We start from the raw sequence: 14,671 nt of genomic DNA on the forward strand, positions 1-14,671 counted from the left end.
TCTTCACAAACGTAAAAATCGATTTTACAACAATTTGAAATAATTTGTTTTGTGACTCGAGTCAAGTCAACTAAAATTTCCACGTTAACACGAGTCAAGTCGAGTCTTTTAAACACTAAGATACAAGTCAAGTTTTTCCAAAATCCCGACTCGAATCAGACTCGAGTCAAGTCAGTGACTCGAGTCTCTCTATCTCTGGTTTTAAAACTATACTTTAAGCGATGCAAAAAGCTGGATGTCGAAATAGGTAGACCTATACTTGCGCCTGCATTTTGTCTTATTGTTGCTCATATGAAGATGTGTGTTTTGCAGTAGGTCTACTATAATTATATGTATTTAGCTAATTTGGTTTGATTTGTTTGATTTTATTGTACGAATAGTTCTCCGCAGAATATGCCAAACATGGTTGTTGAAGTCGTGACAAATGTTTTTTGTGTATTTTCTATAGGAAGCTCTGTTGCGAACTGGATTTCAACTGTAAGCTTGCTGATAATCACAAAGTAAGCGAGTGTAGAGCAGTTCAACCTTTTTTCACTCTCGGCACACTCATCATAAACTGTTCAAACTAAATGGCACACCTCAACCAAAACTGCACACAAAAGTAAAGTGAATACAAAAAACACCGTGATTTAATTCAATGAGATACTTTTACTTGTTTTTATGAGCACAATCGCTATACGTTTGGCAGTTTAAAAGAGTATCCTAAAGGTAATATTTGATATACTACTTTTCGCATTTTTTTGCACAGGGCTTTTTCCACAATTATGCAAGCTAGACTACAAAAACGGTTAGCATAAAGATACGAAGTTTTTCGGCAAAGTGAGCTAGCTGTGATTCGCTTTTTCAATCGCTCTGTTTTGCACCAAAAGTTTGAAAAGATTTTTTTACTTGCATTAAGAAAAGTATGTTTAGATTACCCAGTTAAACTGCGACACTACAGTAACATCATATCGTATACTTTTTATAAACAAATGCTAAGTCGCGACAACTATCTGTCTTAAAATCGTACCTTTTCGTTTTTTTTCTTTTTGAATAATAGTGTCACTATCAAAGGCGCCCGCAAAACATTTTCAAATGGTACGAGCTAGATTATTTTAAACCGGTAATGATACGTATGCTGGTACATGCATCAACCTTCTGTCCATGGTCGTTGAGGTTTTTTGAAAGTATGGTTTGAAATTTCTCAGCCAGCCAGTCCTAGACAAACCCAGTCCAAAATGCGTGGAGCACAAAAATTTTGCCTTTTTACGTTTCAAAAATTAAACACTTTAAAAACGCCTCAAAATAAAATGAATTCTACAATTCATGCGACCAGCGGCCGGCAATTTACGAAGGACGTTTTTGTAACGCCGCATACATCAATTTTGTGACGCCGTATAATCCGCCTATTTAATGTTTTACAAAGATCAGCCTAGTTTTTTTGATAAACAAAGCCGGTGTTGCGTAAGGCCTGTAATTTTTTTACATTACATTTTTATTCTTAAATAACCGTTTGCTTTACCAAATTCCCTGTACGTAGCCTATTCATGACATTTCTCACTGCACGGCAGGGGCGTAAGTGCCATTTAAGGCAGTGCTTGTGTACTAAGTAGTTGCTAACAGACGACACAAAATAATTACGGTTATTGTGTTTTTTATTTTATTCAACACGAAGCAAAGAGTTGTTTGATCAAAAGACGTTTCAATTAGTATCAAAGCCTATTTAAGATTGCGTTGAGGAGGTCGGCAAAAGCTTTTAAAATCTGGTTCTAAAATACCTACATTTTTGACCTTGCTCAAAATGGACGAAGCGCAAAAATGGTTTTATGGGCTTGAAAAGCGCTTTATAACGCTTCACAATGCAATTTATTCTCATATTTTACGTACAATCGCTACCAATCTATTGTTTACACTTTTGAAACCCCGTATAAAACAATTTTTTTTAACGTCATTAACTCGCCTTTTTTATGTTTTCCTATAAGTGAAATCCAAAACGTTGTCTCATACAAACCTAAAAAGGCATATATATGGCCCCAAAATTTGAGCTCGAGAGGGGTTCGTGGTCCAATAAGCCCCCTATACGCTAGTGGTTTTTACTATTAGGTATTATTATGCGGTAAAACCTTAATTGATTAAATCATTTTTTGTCTTGGTAAGCTTTTTTGTTTTTTTGTTTGTTTACTATATATGCTCCAAAAAGTTTGTTTTAAAAGCGTTTTTAACATTTGACATTAATAACGTGGTGTAAATAAAAATTCGATTGAAAAAAAGTGTTACTTTGTAGTTTAATTTGTATAGGCTTCAGACTTCACATAAATGTAAAATCATACACGTCATTTAACCTAACTTCCCCCACTCAAATAATAAAATTTGTGTTCTTTATACACTGGTGAGAGTTTGAGATGAAAGTTTGTACGAAGGCTAAGCCAGAAAACGATTTGAGGGATCACATCTCGCCCACATGGGCACAAACAGATGCTTAACTATGGCGCTGTTGGAATGTAACCGATAAAGACACAAAAAATTTTTTTACAATCTATATTAAATTTTTGTTATTGCGATATGCTTCCTTTATGAAGGCTTGACAATGAATGTTATTTGCAAGTAAATAGGCCCAATTAAAAGTCGTAGGCCCGGGCCAATTGGCTCACCTGATCCCCCTCTGCAATTGCATGGGGGTGGGCAAACTTGTGCAATGCAAGAGTCAGATTCGGTCCATTCGGACAACTACAGATAGCAGACAGCCGTTAAATTTGTTTGTGGTATTAATACAAATATTGTATACCAATTTCTCTCAACATTTTTTGCTTTCCCATAGTTAACCTATATTGTGCAGGAGAATAGTACTTGTATAATAATGTATAATCAATAATATCCTATGCTCTTTTTTGCAAATACAAAAATGTTTGCTGAGTAAGTTACTCTCCATAAAAGCAAACATTTTTGTATTTGCAATAAAGAGCATAGGATATTATTGATTTGAAATTATTAATTGTGATATAAGTATCTGTATTCTTTAAATTATAAACAGGAATTTGACAATAATTCTTCAGTTTCTACAAGCTCTATACCAGTGCTTGTGTCCATATTCGAGTGTGGTGAAGACCCCATGGACTTGCTCCATGCCTTACAATAATTAATTGAACTTATAGTAAGCCATAATTTGCTCTTTATGTTTGGTTTATTGAATACAATAAATTTGATTGATTGTTTACTTCAAAATTATCTATTTTGGCATTAGAGTGGTTATATTTCCAAAGTCCATAGTTACAGCTAATCGAATAAATAGACATCTTATTTTAGTAATAAAGTAATCTTTTAAGAGACAGATATACTAAACTGGCATAAGTAATACTGTAGTAATGAATCTAACGACTAATGACTAGTAATGAGTTAATAACTAATTTTTTAAAAGTTTTTTGGATTAGCAAGTAAGGTTTGCATTAGAATAAACCAAAACGATGTTATAGAACTTATTATGATGTCATAATTGTTTATGTTACGTAATAATTTATTTTATACGGCGCGTGGTCAGCAAAACAGTCCTGCCGTTTTCTAAAATTTAGCCAACTAAAGTGAAGTTTTGCTTGATTTGAATAAAGTTACCGCAACTAAACATGCAAAATGAAACGACAGGATGCCAGCATTGGAGAGACTGTACTTCAGTTAGTCACAGACATTGTGTAAAAAGCTGGAGGAATTTGGTACGATTGTGGCGGGCGCAAAAACTCTGCGACGTTGTTGTAAATGTTAAAGGTGAACAATTCCATTGCCACAGCATAGTACCAGCTTCAGCCAGCCCGTTTTTCAGAAGTGCCTTCCTCAAAAAGCAGGAAATGGCCGTCACGAATTCATTGCTGTGTGAGAAAGAAATAATCATTGATTTTATGAGCAAGGAAATCTTTGCTCAGGTGAGGTAGGTGTGCTTAGTCTAAGAGTTTGCCAAGTAAAGAAGGCCTACTGGTAGTCCACACGGTTTTAAGTGAATGTTACTTTGAACAGCTAGTAGTACAGCTGTTCCAATCTAACTTGTGAACTAATCAGAATTCGGGTCTAGTGCAGAAGTACACAACCAAATGACATCACAATTTCGCTTAAAATTACTTGTAATTACGTATGCTACGTTTGTATAAGTAAGTAATTAACTAAAGATATCTAAACTTTTTACGAAATATTGTTAGGTTCAAAAAACATTAATTTGTCACAGGCCTTGAACTTCATGTACACAGCGGAGGTAGAAATTAAACCTGACTCAGTCCGCCCTTTAATCTTGGCAGCTGCTAGACTGGAAATGCAAGGAATGGTAAACGCCGTCCTGAGGCAAATTTTGAACTGGGAAATGTCATTGTTAGAAGGTAAGTTCACTAACGGAATCTCGTAAACATGCTACCGGTATCATCTCAAGTTTTTACCTAAAATACCAAAATGCTGAACATTTTGGCTTTTGTAGAGTTTAGTGGAATGTTGTTCAGTCCATTTTAACTGAGAAAAGTAAACCGAATCACGGTAACTAGTAAGTGAAGTTGTGATATTACTTATTTTTTATTTATGAACTTCAGATTGTCGCGGTAGCTCCGTGAAACCAAACAGAAATAAAGCAAACGTTGAATTCGGCCTGCAAAGAATGGTGCATGATAGAGAGAGACAACCACACCCTTACAACAAAAAAGTAAAAGAATCATATAGGCAGCGACAAATGAATAGCAACAGATGCCAAGAAATAAGTTAGTCAAGACTAGATTTGCTGATCTGGGATAAGAAACACGTTTCAAACAGCAAAATGATTTTTTACGTAATTGATTTTATTTAATCATTCACTCACATGCAGCACTGTATATTCTGGTCGCTATGGCGATGCCTGTATATCAAGTTGATGTGGTTTTACCTATCTATGCTAGACTGTTGTGGAGACGTTAGTGAGGAGGGGTCTGACGCGACGGACGCACCTGGACCATGGCACAATTACAAACTTCCCCAAGATAAGAACTTAACCGTAACTGGTATTATGGATGAATTGCGTTTACAAGGCGATATGAACACTTTGGCATATGCTCGGACCTTTGCCGCAAGGAGTTTCTCAGAAGTCTGCGAAACTGATGCTTTTCTGTATGTGTCTTCTGCCTGTATATTTCTTCATTAAAATTTGTATCCCATAGTTTTTTTGATAATCCAGCCTACTGACAAAAAGTCGAAAACATACACATTGTCAAACATATCACCTAACATAATTGCTAAAACACTTCGCTTACAGTGAGGCATCAGTGCACACAGTTGCATGTTTGCTTGATGATGATCGTTTAAACCTGGACGAATTTCAAGTCTTTTGTGCGCTTTGTAGATGGCTAGAGGCAGAGCAAGTTCATCTAGTTCATGCACCTTATCTACTTTCAAAAGTAAAACTTTAGAATTAACGTGTATAACTTAATTCATCTAAATAATAAATTTTTGAGGCATATTTGTACCTGAGTGCTATTTAGGTCCGACTCCAATTACTTTCTCCACAAGAGCTGGCTGAACACGTCGAGACCAAAGATTATCTGATGAGGAAAAAGAAATGCCGAGTTAACATTCTCGAAGCCTTCCGATTTCACTGCTTGCAGTCACAGAGTGGTCCTTTTAATGAATCTTTACACAGCATGGAAGCCCTTCTTAATCAGAAGCCTAGATCAGGAACTAGCAAGCGAGTTTCTTATTTCAACTTTATCGGAATTTTTTAAAGCCGTTAACTTTCGGAGTGCATTTTTGAACTTTCTATTTACCATGTAGAAACTACAATTCCGACGAAGAATGGTCTGTCGATGAGGATGGCGGGTTAACTAAGAACGACAGAAATAAGCCATTCTGTCCAATCAATCCTTGTGCTTGTTGCCCTGATTATATTTTAGCATCCGGAGGTGATATGCTGTACTTCATCATAAAAAAAATTTGATATTTGTGAGGTTCACTGTTCGTAGATCAAGTTTCTAGAATCTAGATACTAAATCTTCATCTAAAATTTAGTTAATATTTCTCCACCAACAAAGGTATTGATACCAAGCAGAAAGTTGCCTCAGATGGAGTTTATAAATACGAGGAGCGTGAAAACAGCTGGTTAAGATTTGCTAAAATGCAACAACCAAGAAATCATCACGCATCTGTCTACTGCAAAGGAGCATTGTACATTATAGGTAAGCTGGAAAACCATATCCACGGCAATAGTATCGAACAAGGTTCAACTGCTGGCAACTGCAAGCATGTCTCTGGCGTTACTGTAACGAGATTGTTTGTATATGTTTTTGCGTTAATAAAAGATTGATAAACTTATATGAAAGAGGACTTTCACAGCAACCCTACATATTTATACATTATTACAACAGGTGGTTCAGATCCTTCTTTAACTGGACCAGGAGCAGAAGTATGCCCCGTTTCAAGCTGTTATCGCCTTGGTTTAGGCTCACTGAAATGGTGTAAGATAGAAGCAATGTCAACTCCTAGAATGTCTCTGCAGGTGCGAGGATAAAAAACTTCGTTCTTGCAGCATTAAAGTTCTTTCCTTTTAAAAGTTTCATATCAAGTAGCCAATTTAGAGCAAACAAAGAAAATATTTTATGCAAAACGAATAGGATACTCAAAAGGGTAAAAAGTATTATAAACAAATGCTTTGTTCTCCTGTTTGTTCTTCATATGATCTGTCTAAGTTATACAATTATCCTTATCGTATTATATATAGTATATACTATTGCTTCGAAATAAAAGTTTTCTACAGGCAGCCCACATGAACGATTACATATATGCCATTGGTGGGCAAGATCACAAGCAAAGAATCTTGCGTGATACTGAACGTTATTCACTTGCAAGAGGAACTTGGGAATACGCTGGCTCGCTTTCCAGTGCCAGAGCTGGCCTAGCTTTCTGTCATTATAACAAAAGGCTGTGGGTACTGGGAGGATATTGCCATAAGAGCGGCATAGTTTTAGATAAGGTCGAAGCGTACAACGAAGAGTTTGGCAAGTAGGTAACTAGTAATCATAACGTCACTTTCTGGTTATCCCTCTGTTTTTAACGCATTATGCTATATCAGGATACTCATAAATGAAGTAATGTTAATTTGTTATGTATGTAGTATAATCAACATGTGATAGCCTACTGCAAATAATATAGCTTTAAGATGCCATATCATTTAACCAAACGAAACCACTAACGCAATGTTATTTATTATTAGTTGGGAAATAATGCCATCTCTACGATTTCCGCGATGTTTCGCAAGCGCAGCCGTCTGCAAGCAAAATCTTTATGTTCTTGGTGGAGCGTGGTTGGATGCAGAAATGGATTGCGGCAACTTCAGCAGCGTGTATGACGTTGACATTTATAATCCGGTCAACAACTGCTGGGAAGGCATAACTGCTCTTCGTATGGGAAGACATGACGCTGGATTAGCTGTTTTGGGTAGCCCACAAACTATAAGGCAAAATACTCGTGGTCAAGCTGTTTCATACAGATTTACACGTTTTTTTTTCACAGGACCAAGGATATATATTGTGGGAGGTAAGCACTGTGACGACGGAGCAATTAAAAACCTGGATTCGGTTGAATGCTTTGATGTTGAAAGAGATGACTGGATAGATGGCGTTACACCATTACCGCTATCATTGCTTGGTCCTTCCATAACTTATACTTGCTAAATAAAATATTTCCATATCCCAGGGGTTCTTAAAGTATGGGTCGCGACCCAAACATGGGTCGCGGAGGGTCAGAAAATGGGTCGCGACATAGTGACATAGGTGGGTCGCGACATAGGTTAATATAATATAATATAGGTCTATAGGACATTAAAATGGGTCGCGACATAGGTTTGGGTCGTGAGGTGATCATGAAACTCAGATTTGGGTCGCGCTCAAAAAAGTTTAAGAACCGCTGCCATATCCAAATCAGCACATGTTTATAGCAAGCTTTGTATTAGCTTCTTACTGTCTGTTTAAAAAAGGTTAGAGGCAGATTGAAGCCTATATAAACGCTCCCCATCACAGATGATAAACCCAGGAATAAATTTCGATGATAGCTGAAAGATTTTTATAGCTTATCAGTATGGAGGTGAATTACAATGGAATAATTGCTATTATAAGTATACATGGCTGACTTACGGTGATTTACGCTAACAGACACATTATTATAAACTTAGTCAGTTTATTGCTGTCGAATAACGTAAGCCAAATGAACAAATAGGTCTGTGTATATTACACCCGTGTCATGCTGTATGTTATCCGTAAGTGCATCCGCATTTTCGATTAAGAAATTGGAAACGGAAGGTATAAAATATCACTGTTGTTGGTTTTAATAATTACCATCTCAGTATAAGCAATTGCGTCAACTGGCTTAATCTTATGAACATGTCGGTAATGAAAAGATAAGGTTAGTGAAAAATAAAGTTTACAGGCAATGCTCGACAATGAACAACAACGATTGCAACTTAACACGTTAACATTGAATAGAAATATATGGTTTAGAAATATAATAATAAATAACGCATTTATCGCTCTGAAGGCGATAGAAACGCTTTTATACCGCAGAGTTAGCAAAAAAAAAAATTTAAGAAATCTTCATAAATATAGGGAGACATATAGCGTAAGTTTGCGTCATTGGAACTTGTCGAAGTATCGGTTATACTGGATTCAATTAATATTTTCTTACTTTCAAGATGACTGACAACAAGGGTTTTACCGGCGACGCGCCAACTGTAAGTATCACGGTTATGAATCAAGATATGTTTCGTGCAACTTAAATAATTTTGTTTAGTTTTGATGTTTTAGTTAGTAGTCTAAATTAGATTGCTTACGGTACGTTATATTTATTTTCAGACACTGAAAGAGATATTTATGGTGGTAAGTTACAGTAGTGGAAAGAAACCTTCAATGGGGCTGTGAGCAGTTTTATATAATAATCGGTTTTACAAAAAAAAACTAAAGCAATAAACCCGGTTGAGATATCGTTATAAATTCACAAAAAACAAAAGATTAACATTCATTGCTGATGCAGCACGCTGATGGCGAAAACACCCGAATTCCAGTATCACGTTTTCGTGATATCATGGAAGAGGAACGGTCCAAGTTATCAGACGAAACCATCCAAAAACTGACATATTACATGGACAAAAACAACGATGGCTTCATTACACTGGAAGAAATTAATAAGCTGGTAAGTTAAAGTTTTATCCAGTTTAGAACGGTTATCCAGTTTTATCCAGTTTGTAACGAAAATGAAATGTTCGCTATTTGTAGGAAAAGGAGGATGCAAGAACCGTCGCCAAAGGTGCTGGTGTCCAATTAGAGGCCATTTCTAGTTTCCGGCGAGGAATAGATGTTGTTGGAAAGTACTATCTCACAAAAGAACAGCAGAAGTTGATGTATTCTGACCAGTATGACTGCTGTCCACCACCCATTGGAATCGTATTGCTGAGTTTAGCTCAGGTACACGACAGAAACAATGAGACTTTTACCTTGACAAACACTTTTCAACTTTCTGTATAAATGCCAGATTGCAGTTTATATCTATTACTCGGCCACAAGTGGAGAATGGGTGTGGATAAGCCCCGGTGTGGTTACTTCGCCACTTACATTTCTTCCAGACAGACGGCAAGAAGCTTGGCGATTTTTGACATACATGTTGGTGCATGCAGGGTAGGCACAAAGTAACGTTAGTATAGCATCTATATACTCGTGTAAAATGTTTTTGTGAACTATACGAGCGCTTTTTCAGGGTTGAGCATGTTGCTTTCAATGTGATTGTTCAACTTGTGCTGGGCGTTCCTCTTGAAATGGTGCACGGTCCTTTCCGGGTGGTTGGTATCTATCTGGGTGGCGTCATTGCCGGTACGCAACTTTTTCGGAAATGTTTGCATTACACCCGGCTGTGCGCTGCAGCAGGCCTATATAATGTATAATGGGCATAGAAGTACCTTAATTTTACTTCATTTAGAAATTAGTGTTTGCACTTTTTCGTACCATAATTCTGATCTAAGAAATGTATACAAATTTTAACCACGAATGAGAGATTTCTTTGCTTTTGTACTTTGAAAATTCCATTGAAAACATTTATATCTGCAGGTTCTCTGGCAACATCAATTGTTGATCCCAATGTCATTCTCGTTGGTGGAAGTGGTGGAGTCTATGCTTTGATGACTGCACAAATTGCTAACGTTGTTCTGGTATATGTTTTCCTTTAATCTTGCGTTTGTTTTTTCTTCATTTGCAAATCATTTTCTACTGTAAACTTTTTGAACAGTTTCTTAAATCTGCATGATTTAATTTATTATGCCTGTAGGGCTTAGGCCATAATGCAAAAATTCTGTTTAGAATGGAGATGTAATGAGCGCCTGCTCTAGAGTTATTCGGGTAGTTGTGGTTCTCATTCTGCGTAAGTATTTGCAAGATGGCAATACATCATTAGCATAATTTGTGGATAAGTGACAAAAATTTGGTAAAAGTGAGCAGATTTTTGCTGAAAAATCATTGTTGTAAAGTTTATAGTCTAAACTTGTAGTCTTCTTACAGTGCTGGTCGACTTCGGTTATGCGGTCTACCGGCGCTTCGAAAACACTGTGTCCTCTGTCAATGTTGCATTTGCCGCCCACGTGGCAGGGGCAGTAGCTGGTGTCACTCTTGGTCTGGTACTTTTGAAAAACTTCAAACAATCTCTCAGTGATAAGGTCTTCTTCTGGATCGCCATTATTGCTTACTTTGCTTTCGTTATCTTTGCTGTTTTCTGGAACATTTTCTACCCTGAATATCCACCAACCACCTACGGTTAAATTGGGAAAATAATCCCAATGCTGGAACAAACTATATTAAGGAATAAAACTCCTCCTGCTTCCCCTCCTCAAAATTGTTCGATGTTAAAATATTTAGAAACTATATTAAAAATTGTTAATTTTGGGGCCGCTATGTTTGTGATGTTGGATTATTACGGTGTTTTTATGGGTGTTTACGATGGTGTATTATGTATGTAAAACGCTGCCTTATATTAGAAAGATCAAGATACATGCTTTATAATACTTACGGATATGCTTTTATTACATTGTGAGCTGTGTACAATGCTGAATGTATAGCTTAACGTTGCCGATAAACTTACATGTATACGACTGTACTGCTAACTTGTTTAAATCATCAATTAAAGCTATTTCATTTCAACTTGTATGTTCAATAAATTGATACATAAGTAAATTAACCAGAAGAATGAAGAAAGCTAGTCTAATTGTATTTGTAAGTGTATAAACATTGCATTGTAAATTCACTGATTACCCCTTCTATGAAATTGTGAAAGTCTTTTCTTTCATTACGATTGCCAGGCAATTCCATAGCAAAAAGTCTTTGATGAACATTTAAAGCAAGTAAGTTTATTGTAAAGTAGAATTCTTCAAAATGCAACAATAAAAAATTTGACGTCAGAAGTTATAGTTTCATTGGTAAAACATCACTTATTTAAAAGTTCAGAGAAGAATATAAATGAAGTTCGCTAAATAAAAGATCCCTACTATTGACGATAATTTAGGACTTTTATAGAAAGACCTTTGAATTGAACGTTTTCAAAAGCTCATGTATCTTCTTCTGCAGTTGGAGATCAAAACATTCAAGCAAACAACATTGTAAGGTTTGCCTTGGAAAACTCAAGGGAATGACAAGCGTAAAAAACGTAAAATTCCAAAACAAAAGGAGAATAACATGAGACATAAAAGGGTCGTGAGGTCAACGTTATTCCTTCTATCATCACTTCATATTGCCGTGAGTGCATTACTATGCTCATAGGGAGGAACCATCGTATAATTAATTAAATTAACCACATTATGTTGGCATTAACGCTAAGCAATTGCGTTTGATTGGCATGTATTGAAATCGTTACAAATAGGGCCATCGGCAGGCAGCTTTCTAAATGTATTAAAATTATGAATTTTATAAAATAGAAATGTCTTGTCATTAAGCAAAAGTTTTTCTCCATACATTGATTATGGGATTAAAAAGTTACAGACCTATGTAGCTAATTATTACCAGCAAGTAAATTGTAACGCTACCATGCTATGTACAGCAATGATAATGTTGTTATGAAATTGCAACAACAAATTATCTGGGTGAAGTTGTTAAAAATAACATGATGACGCATTTTTAGCAATCTAATTTTACAAAATAGCAGCAGATGTAGGGCAGTTTGTCACTTTTGCGAAGGAAGAATTACATTATAAATATGCATTGCTCGTAGGATATGTCACTCATAGATTGCGGGAAGTATCATTGACAGAAAAACAAGGTCGTCTTAGGAGTTTAATGGTTTGACAGTTAACTACTTCGCAAAGCAAGGTAAGTGGTGGGTAAAAATTTATCTTGCCATTTTTCATTTGCAATTGATATAATTCAGGGTGATTACTTATAAGGGAAACAATCTATAAAATTACTGCAGACCGTTGGGACCTGTTGTCTGGATGAATAAGAATTAAAGAATTGAATGTATCGATACTGAAATCTGTAAATCTACAGTTCTTGAGCAATGTTTCTGTTTATTGAAGTCGTGTCGGAAGAAGACTGGCCCACAGTAAAAGAATTGATGACCGAATCCCTCTGTGATCTTGACTTCTATAAATCGTTGTGTGCAAATGACTTGGAACGCAGACGTTTTGTTAGCGACTACGTAAAAAGTGAACACAGCGACGGGAGAAACTTGTTCTGGTGCGGAAAGGTCACTAACGAACCGGTACCTGGCAGTCAGAAATCAAGAAAATGCTGTTCCTTTACCAGTGTAAAAACATCAGAACTTTTTATGGCGGGCAAACTAATACCACCAGCTGGGTTTACCTTCAACAAAGTGAGCAGTATAGTACAACCCGTTTGTCCTAACTGCGATGCAAATCGCTTAGTTGTGGCAAGCAGTCAGTTGAATCAATGCACCCGGACCGATGAGGAAAGCATAGCTTTGAAGTTAAAGTATCCCACAGCAATGCAAAAGCTGCATCTCTATCATGAGTGGTATCAAAAATGTACAGAGGTAAGGTTTCATATTATTCAACACGGTGCTATGTATCACAGAACATTTTGTTATTAAACGATTACCAGATCCAGAAAGAGACTATAGACCAGTGTTACCAGGTAAAAATTTCAAAAAACTAACCAACAAAAACAAGCGCCAATTTACAAATTTTTTACATTTCACTCTCCCTTAACTCGAATGTTTTCCTAATTTCAAATAGAATAAGATTTTGAAGCTTAACTTCAGTGTGTATAGTATAGAAAAAACCCTCGACTCGTTGGTATCTAACGCAACATAAGTAACTATGATTCTTTATTTGCTGCAAAGTGGATTCCCTCTGTTTTACCAAAGATGCAACAGTGGATTTAATTTACAGTCTTTACATACTATATATACATTCCAGTGTTAAACAAGGTAAACAATTTGCAATCCACAAGCCAAAATAGAGACCGCAACTCGTTACTGAAACCAACCCAAGTGGGCGGGTGAACTGTCAATAATGCGTTAGGTCAATAGGAACGTTGTTGCATCCTGTGTTTTATGCCGTTGTCATCATTCACTCCTGTTTTAGCTGTATAATAGAAATAGAAAGCAATAAACGTACTGTATGTAAACTCACAAAATACAACAAAATTTTATAACTGATTTTTCAGGAAATCACAGTGAAAACAAACAACAAATTCTGGCAGTGCAGTCACATTGCAGTATCTCCTGGATACAGGAAAAGTGGTATGGCTGCAAGTGGAATGCGGGTAGGTGTACAGAACGGGTAGAGGGTGATTGTTGAGAAACGATGTACTGTAATATATTTCCACTAAATTCATAACTAATCGTTGGCTGACTTGTTAACTAAACAAAGACCAAGATCGCACTTATATTTCATCTTCGTCCTGACAAAAACTATGCAAACATTCTGAAATCCAATGAATAAAATCTTTTAGGTAGGCCATGTTAGTTAGTTTTCAACTTTGATCTGACGGCTACGCCTTTGTATTTAGTCCATTGCAATATGTGCATGATACCTCGTTACGTCACCGTGCTTATTTCATTAACAGCTTCACCTCATTTTGACAGGAAGCGATACAAACATTTATGGGTTTGGCCGATACTTGCCAGTGCCACCTCGTGCTCGTAAACACAGGCGTTAAAGAATGTCGTTTCGCGTGCAAACAAGCTGGTTTCCATGACGTCACTACCTTAACGTATGAAGGAAAACCAAGGTGGTTAATGCTAAACGACATGAAGCAAAATGACGTCATCAGCAAGGAGCTTATCAGTTCCATAAAGAATTCAATCTCTGCTCTGTAGCCTGTTGAATTCATCTGTGACGTATTTTGTGCGTGCTCGGATCAAAGAAAACTTATTTTTTCGAAAAAGAAATATTTGGAAGATTCAGTGACAAGTACTTTAATATTTCATGTGAATCTTGACATATTCCTGCATGAAGTTTTCACCTTTTCGCGTATACGTCAGCGATTCTTAACTTTGCAAGATGCGGCCAAAACTACAGTATATATTAACACCAGTGACAAGGCGAGATTTGCGAGAAAAGAAACGTTAGACGGCTATCGAAGCGTAATGATTGGAACAAAACAAGGCCATTACAAATATAAAGCTGTGGCCTAACACACCTTGCAAGGCAATTGAAAACGAAAGAAAACTATATGGAAATTCTTTTATATGTGAAGATCTTAAATATCGCAAT

The 14,671-nt window shown here is 36.5% G+C and overlaps 3 protein-coding genes across 7 annotated transcripts; all 3 read left to right on the plus strand.

Moving 5' to 3' along the window:
• The first annotated feature begins 3,522 nt into the window (after positions 1-3,522).
• Positions 3,523-7,659, plus strand: LOC143449486 (kelch-like protein 38). 3 transcript variants are annotated; one of them, XM_076949701.1, is made up of 12 exons: positions 3,523-3,890; positions 4,187-4,334; positions 4,539-4,703; positions 4,878-5,085; positions 5,231-5,372; positions 5,457-5,659; positions 5,746-5,873; positions 6,003-6,146; positions 6,336-6,466; positions 6,725-6,969; positions 7,181-7,404; positions 7,480-7,659. In XM_076949701.1, the coding sequence occupies exons 1-12, from the start codon at positions 3,597-3,599 to the stop codon at positions 7,638-7,640; spliced, it is 2,193 nt and encodes a 730-aa protein (XP_076805816.1). In that variant the 5' UTR covers positions 3,523-3,596; the 3' UTR covers positions 7,641-7,659. The 3 variants fall into 3 exon arrangements, with proteins under 3 accessions (XP_076805816.1, XP_076805818.1, XP_076805817.1); XM_076949702.1 differs by having other exon boundaries at positions 3,768-3,895; XM_076949703.1 differs by lacking the exon at positions 7,480-7,659 and having other exon boundaries at positions 3,524-3,890; positions 6,725-6,973; positions 7,181-7,277.
• Positions 7,660-8,253: 594 nt separating this feature from the next.
• LOC143449253 (rhomboid-related protein 2-like) lies at positions 8,254-11,141 on the plus strand. Of its 2 annotated transcripts, XM_076949371.1 has the most exons (10): positions 8,254-8,367; positions 8,568-8,692; positions 8,814-8,837; positions 8,992-9,150; positions 9,234-9,422; positions 9,490-9,632; positions 9,712-9,824; positions 10,059-10,159; positions 10,308-10,368; positions 10,506-11,141. In XM_076949371.1, the coding sequence occupies exons 2-10, from the start codon at positions 8,654-8,656 to the stop codon at positions 10,760-10,762; spliced, it is 1,086 nt and encodes a 361-aa protein (XP_076805486.1). In that variant the 5' UTR covers positions 8,254-8,367; positions 8,568-8,653; the 3' UTR covers positions 10,763-11,141. The 2 variants fall into 2 exon arrangements, with proteins under 2 accessions (XP_076805486.1, XP_076805485.1); XM_076949370.1 differs by lacking the exon at positions 8,254-8,367 and having other exon boundaries at positions 8,453-8,692.
• Positions 11,142-12,254: 1,113 nt separating this feature from the next.
• Positions 12,255-14,657, plus strand: LOC143449579 (uncharacterized). Of its 2 annotated transcripts, XM_076949838.1 has the most exons (4): positions 12,255-12,302; positions 12,403-12,984; positions 13,620-13,718; positions 14,041-14,657. In XM_076949838.1, the coding sequence occupies exons 2-4, from the start codon at positions 12,490-12,492 to the stop codon at positions 14,272-14,274; spliced, it is 828 nt and encodes a 275-aa protein (XP_076805953.1). In that variant the 5' UTR covers positions 12,255-12,302; positions 12,403-12,489; the 3' UTR covers positions 14,275-14,657. The 2 variants fall into 2 exon arrangements, with proteins under 2 accessions (XP_076805953.1, XP_076805952.1); XM_076949837.1 differs by lacking the exon at positions 12,255-12,302 and having other exon boundaries at positions 12,345-12,984.
• Positions 14,658-14,671: the final 14 nt, after the last annotated feature.

Source organism: Clavelina lepadiformis, chromosome 3, assembly GCF_947623445.1.
Source record: "Clavelina lepadiformis chromosome 3, kaClaLepa1.1, whole genome shotgun sequence".
NCBI classification, from domain to species: domain Eukaryota; kingdom Metazoa; phylum Chordata; class Ascidiacea; order Aplousobranchia; family Clavelinidae; genus Clavelina; species Clavelina lepadiformis.

Coding starts and splice junctions, on each gene's coding strand:
- LOC143449486 (XM_076949701.1), top strand. CDS start 3,597: ATGCAAAATGAAACGACAGGATGCCAGCATTGGAGAGACTGTACTTCA. Junction 4,704..4,877: donor CAACAGATGCCAAGAAATAA/GTTAGTCAAGAC, acceptor TATCTATGCTAG/ACTGTTGTGGAGACGTTAGT. Junction 5,660..5,745: donor CCTAGATCAGGAACTAGCAA/GCGAGTTTCTTA, acceptor TTTACCATGTAG/AAACTACAATTCCGACGAAG.
- LOC143449253 (XM_076949371.1), top strand. CDS start 8,654: ATGACTGACAACAAGGGTTTTACCGGCGACGCGCCAACT. Junction 9,825..10,058: donor TCTGGGTGGCGTCATTGCCG/GTACGCAACTTT, acceptor TTATATCTGCAG/GTTCTCTGGCAACATCAATT. Junction 10,369..10,505: donor AGTTGTGGTTCTCATTCTGC/GTAAGTATTTGC, acceptor GTCTTCTTACAG/TGCTGGTCGACTTCGGTTAT.
- LOC143449579 (XM_076949838.1), top strand. CDS start 12,490: ATGTTTCTGTTTATTGAAGTCGTGTCGGAAGAAGACTGGCCCACAGTA. Junction 12,985..13,619: donor GGTATCAAAAATGTACAGAG/GTAAGGTTTCAT, acceptor CTGATTTTTCAG/GAAATCACAGTGAAAACAAA. Junction 13,719..14,040: donor TGGCTGCAAGTGGAATGCGG/GTAGGTGTACAG, acceptor TCATTTTGACAG/GAAGCGATACAAACATTTAT.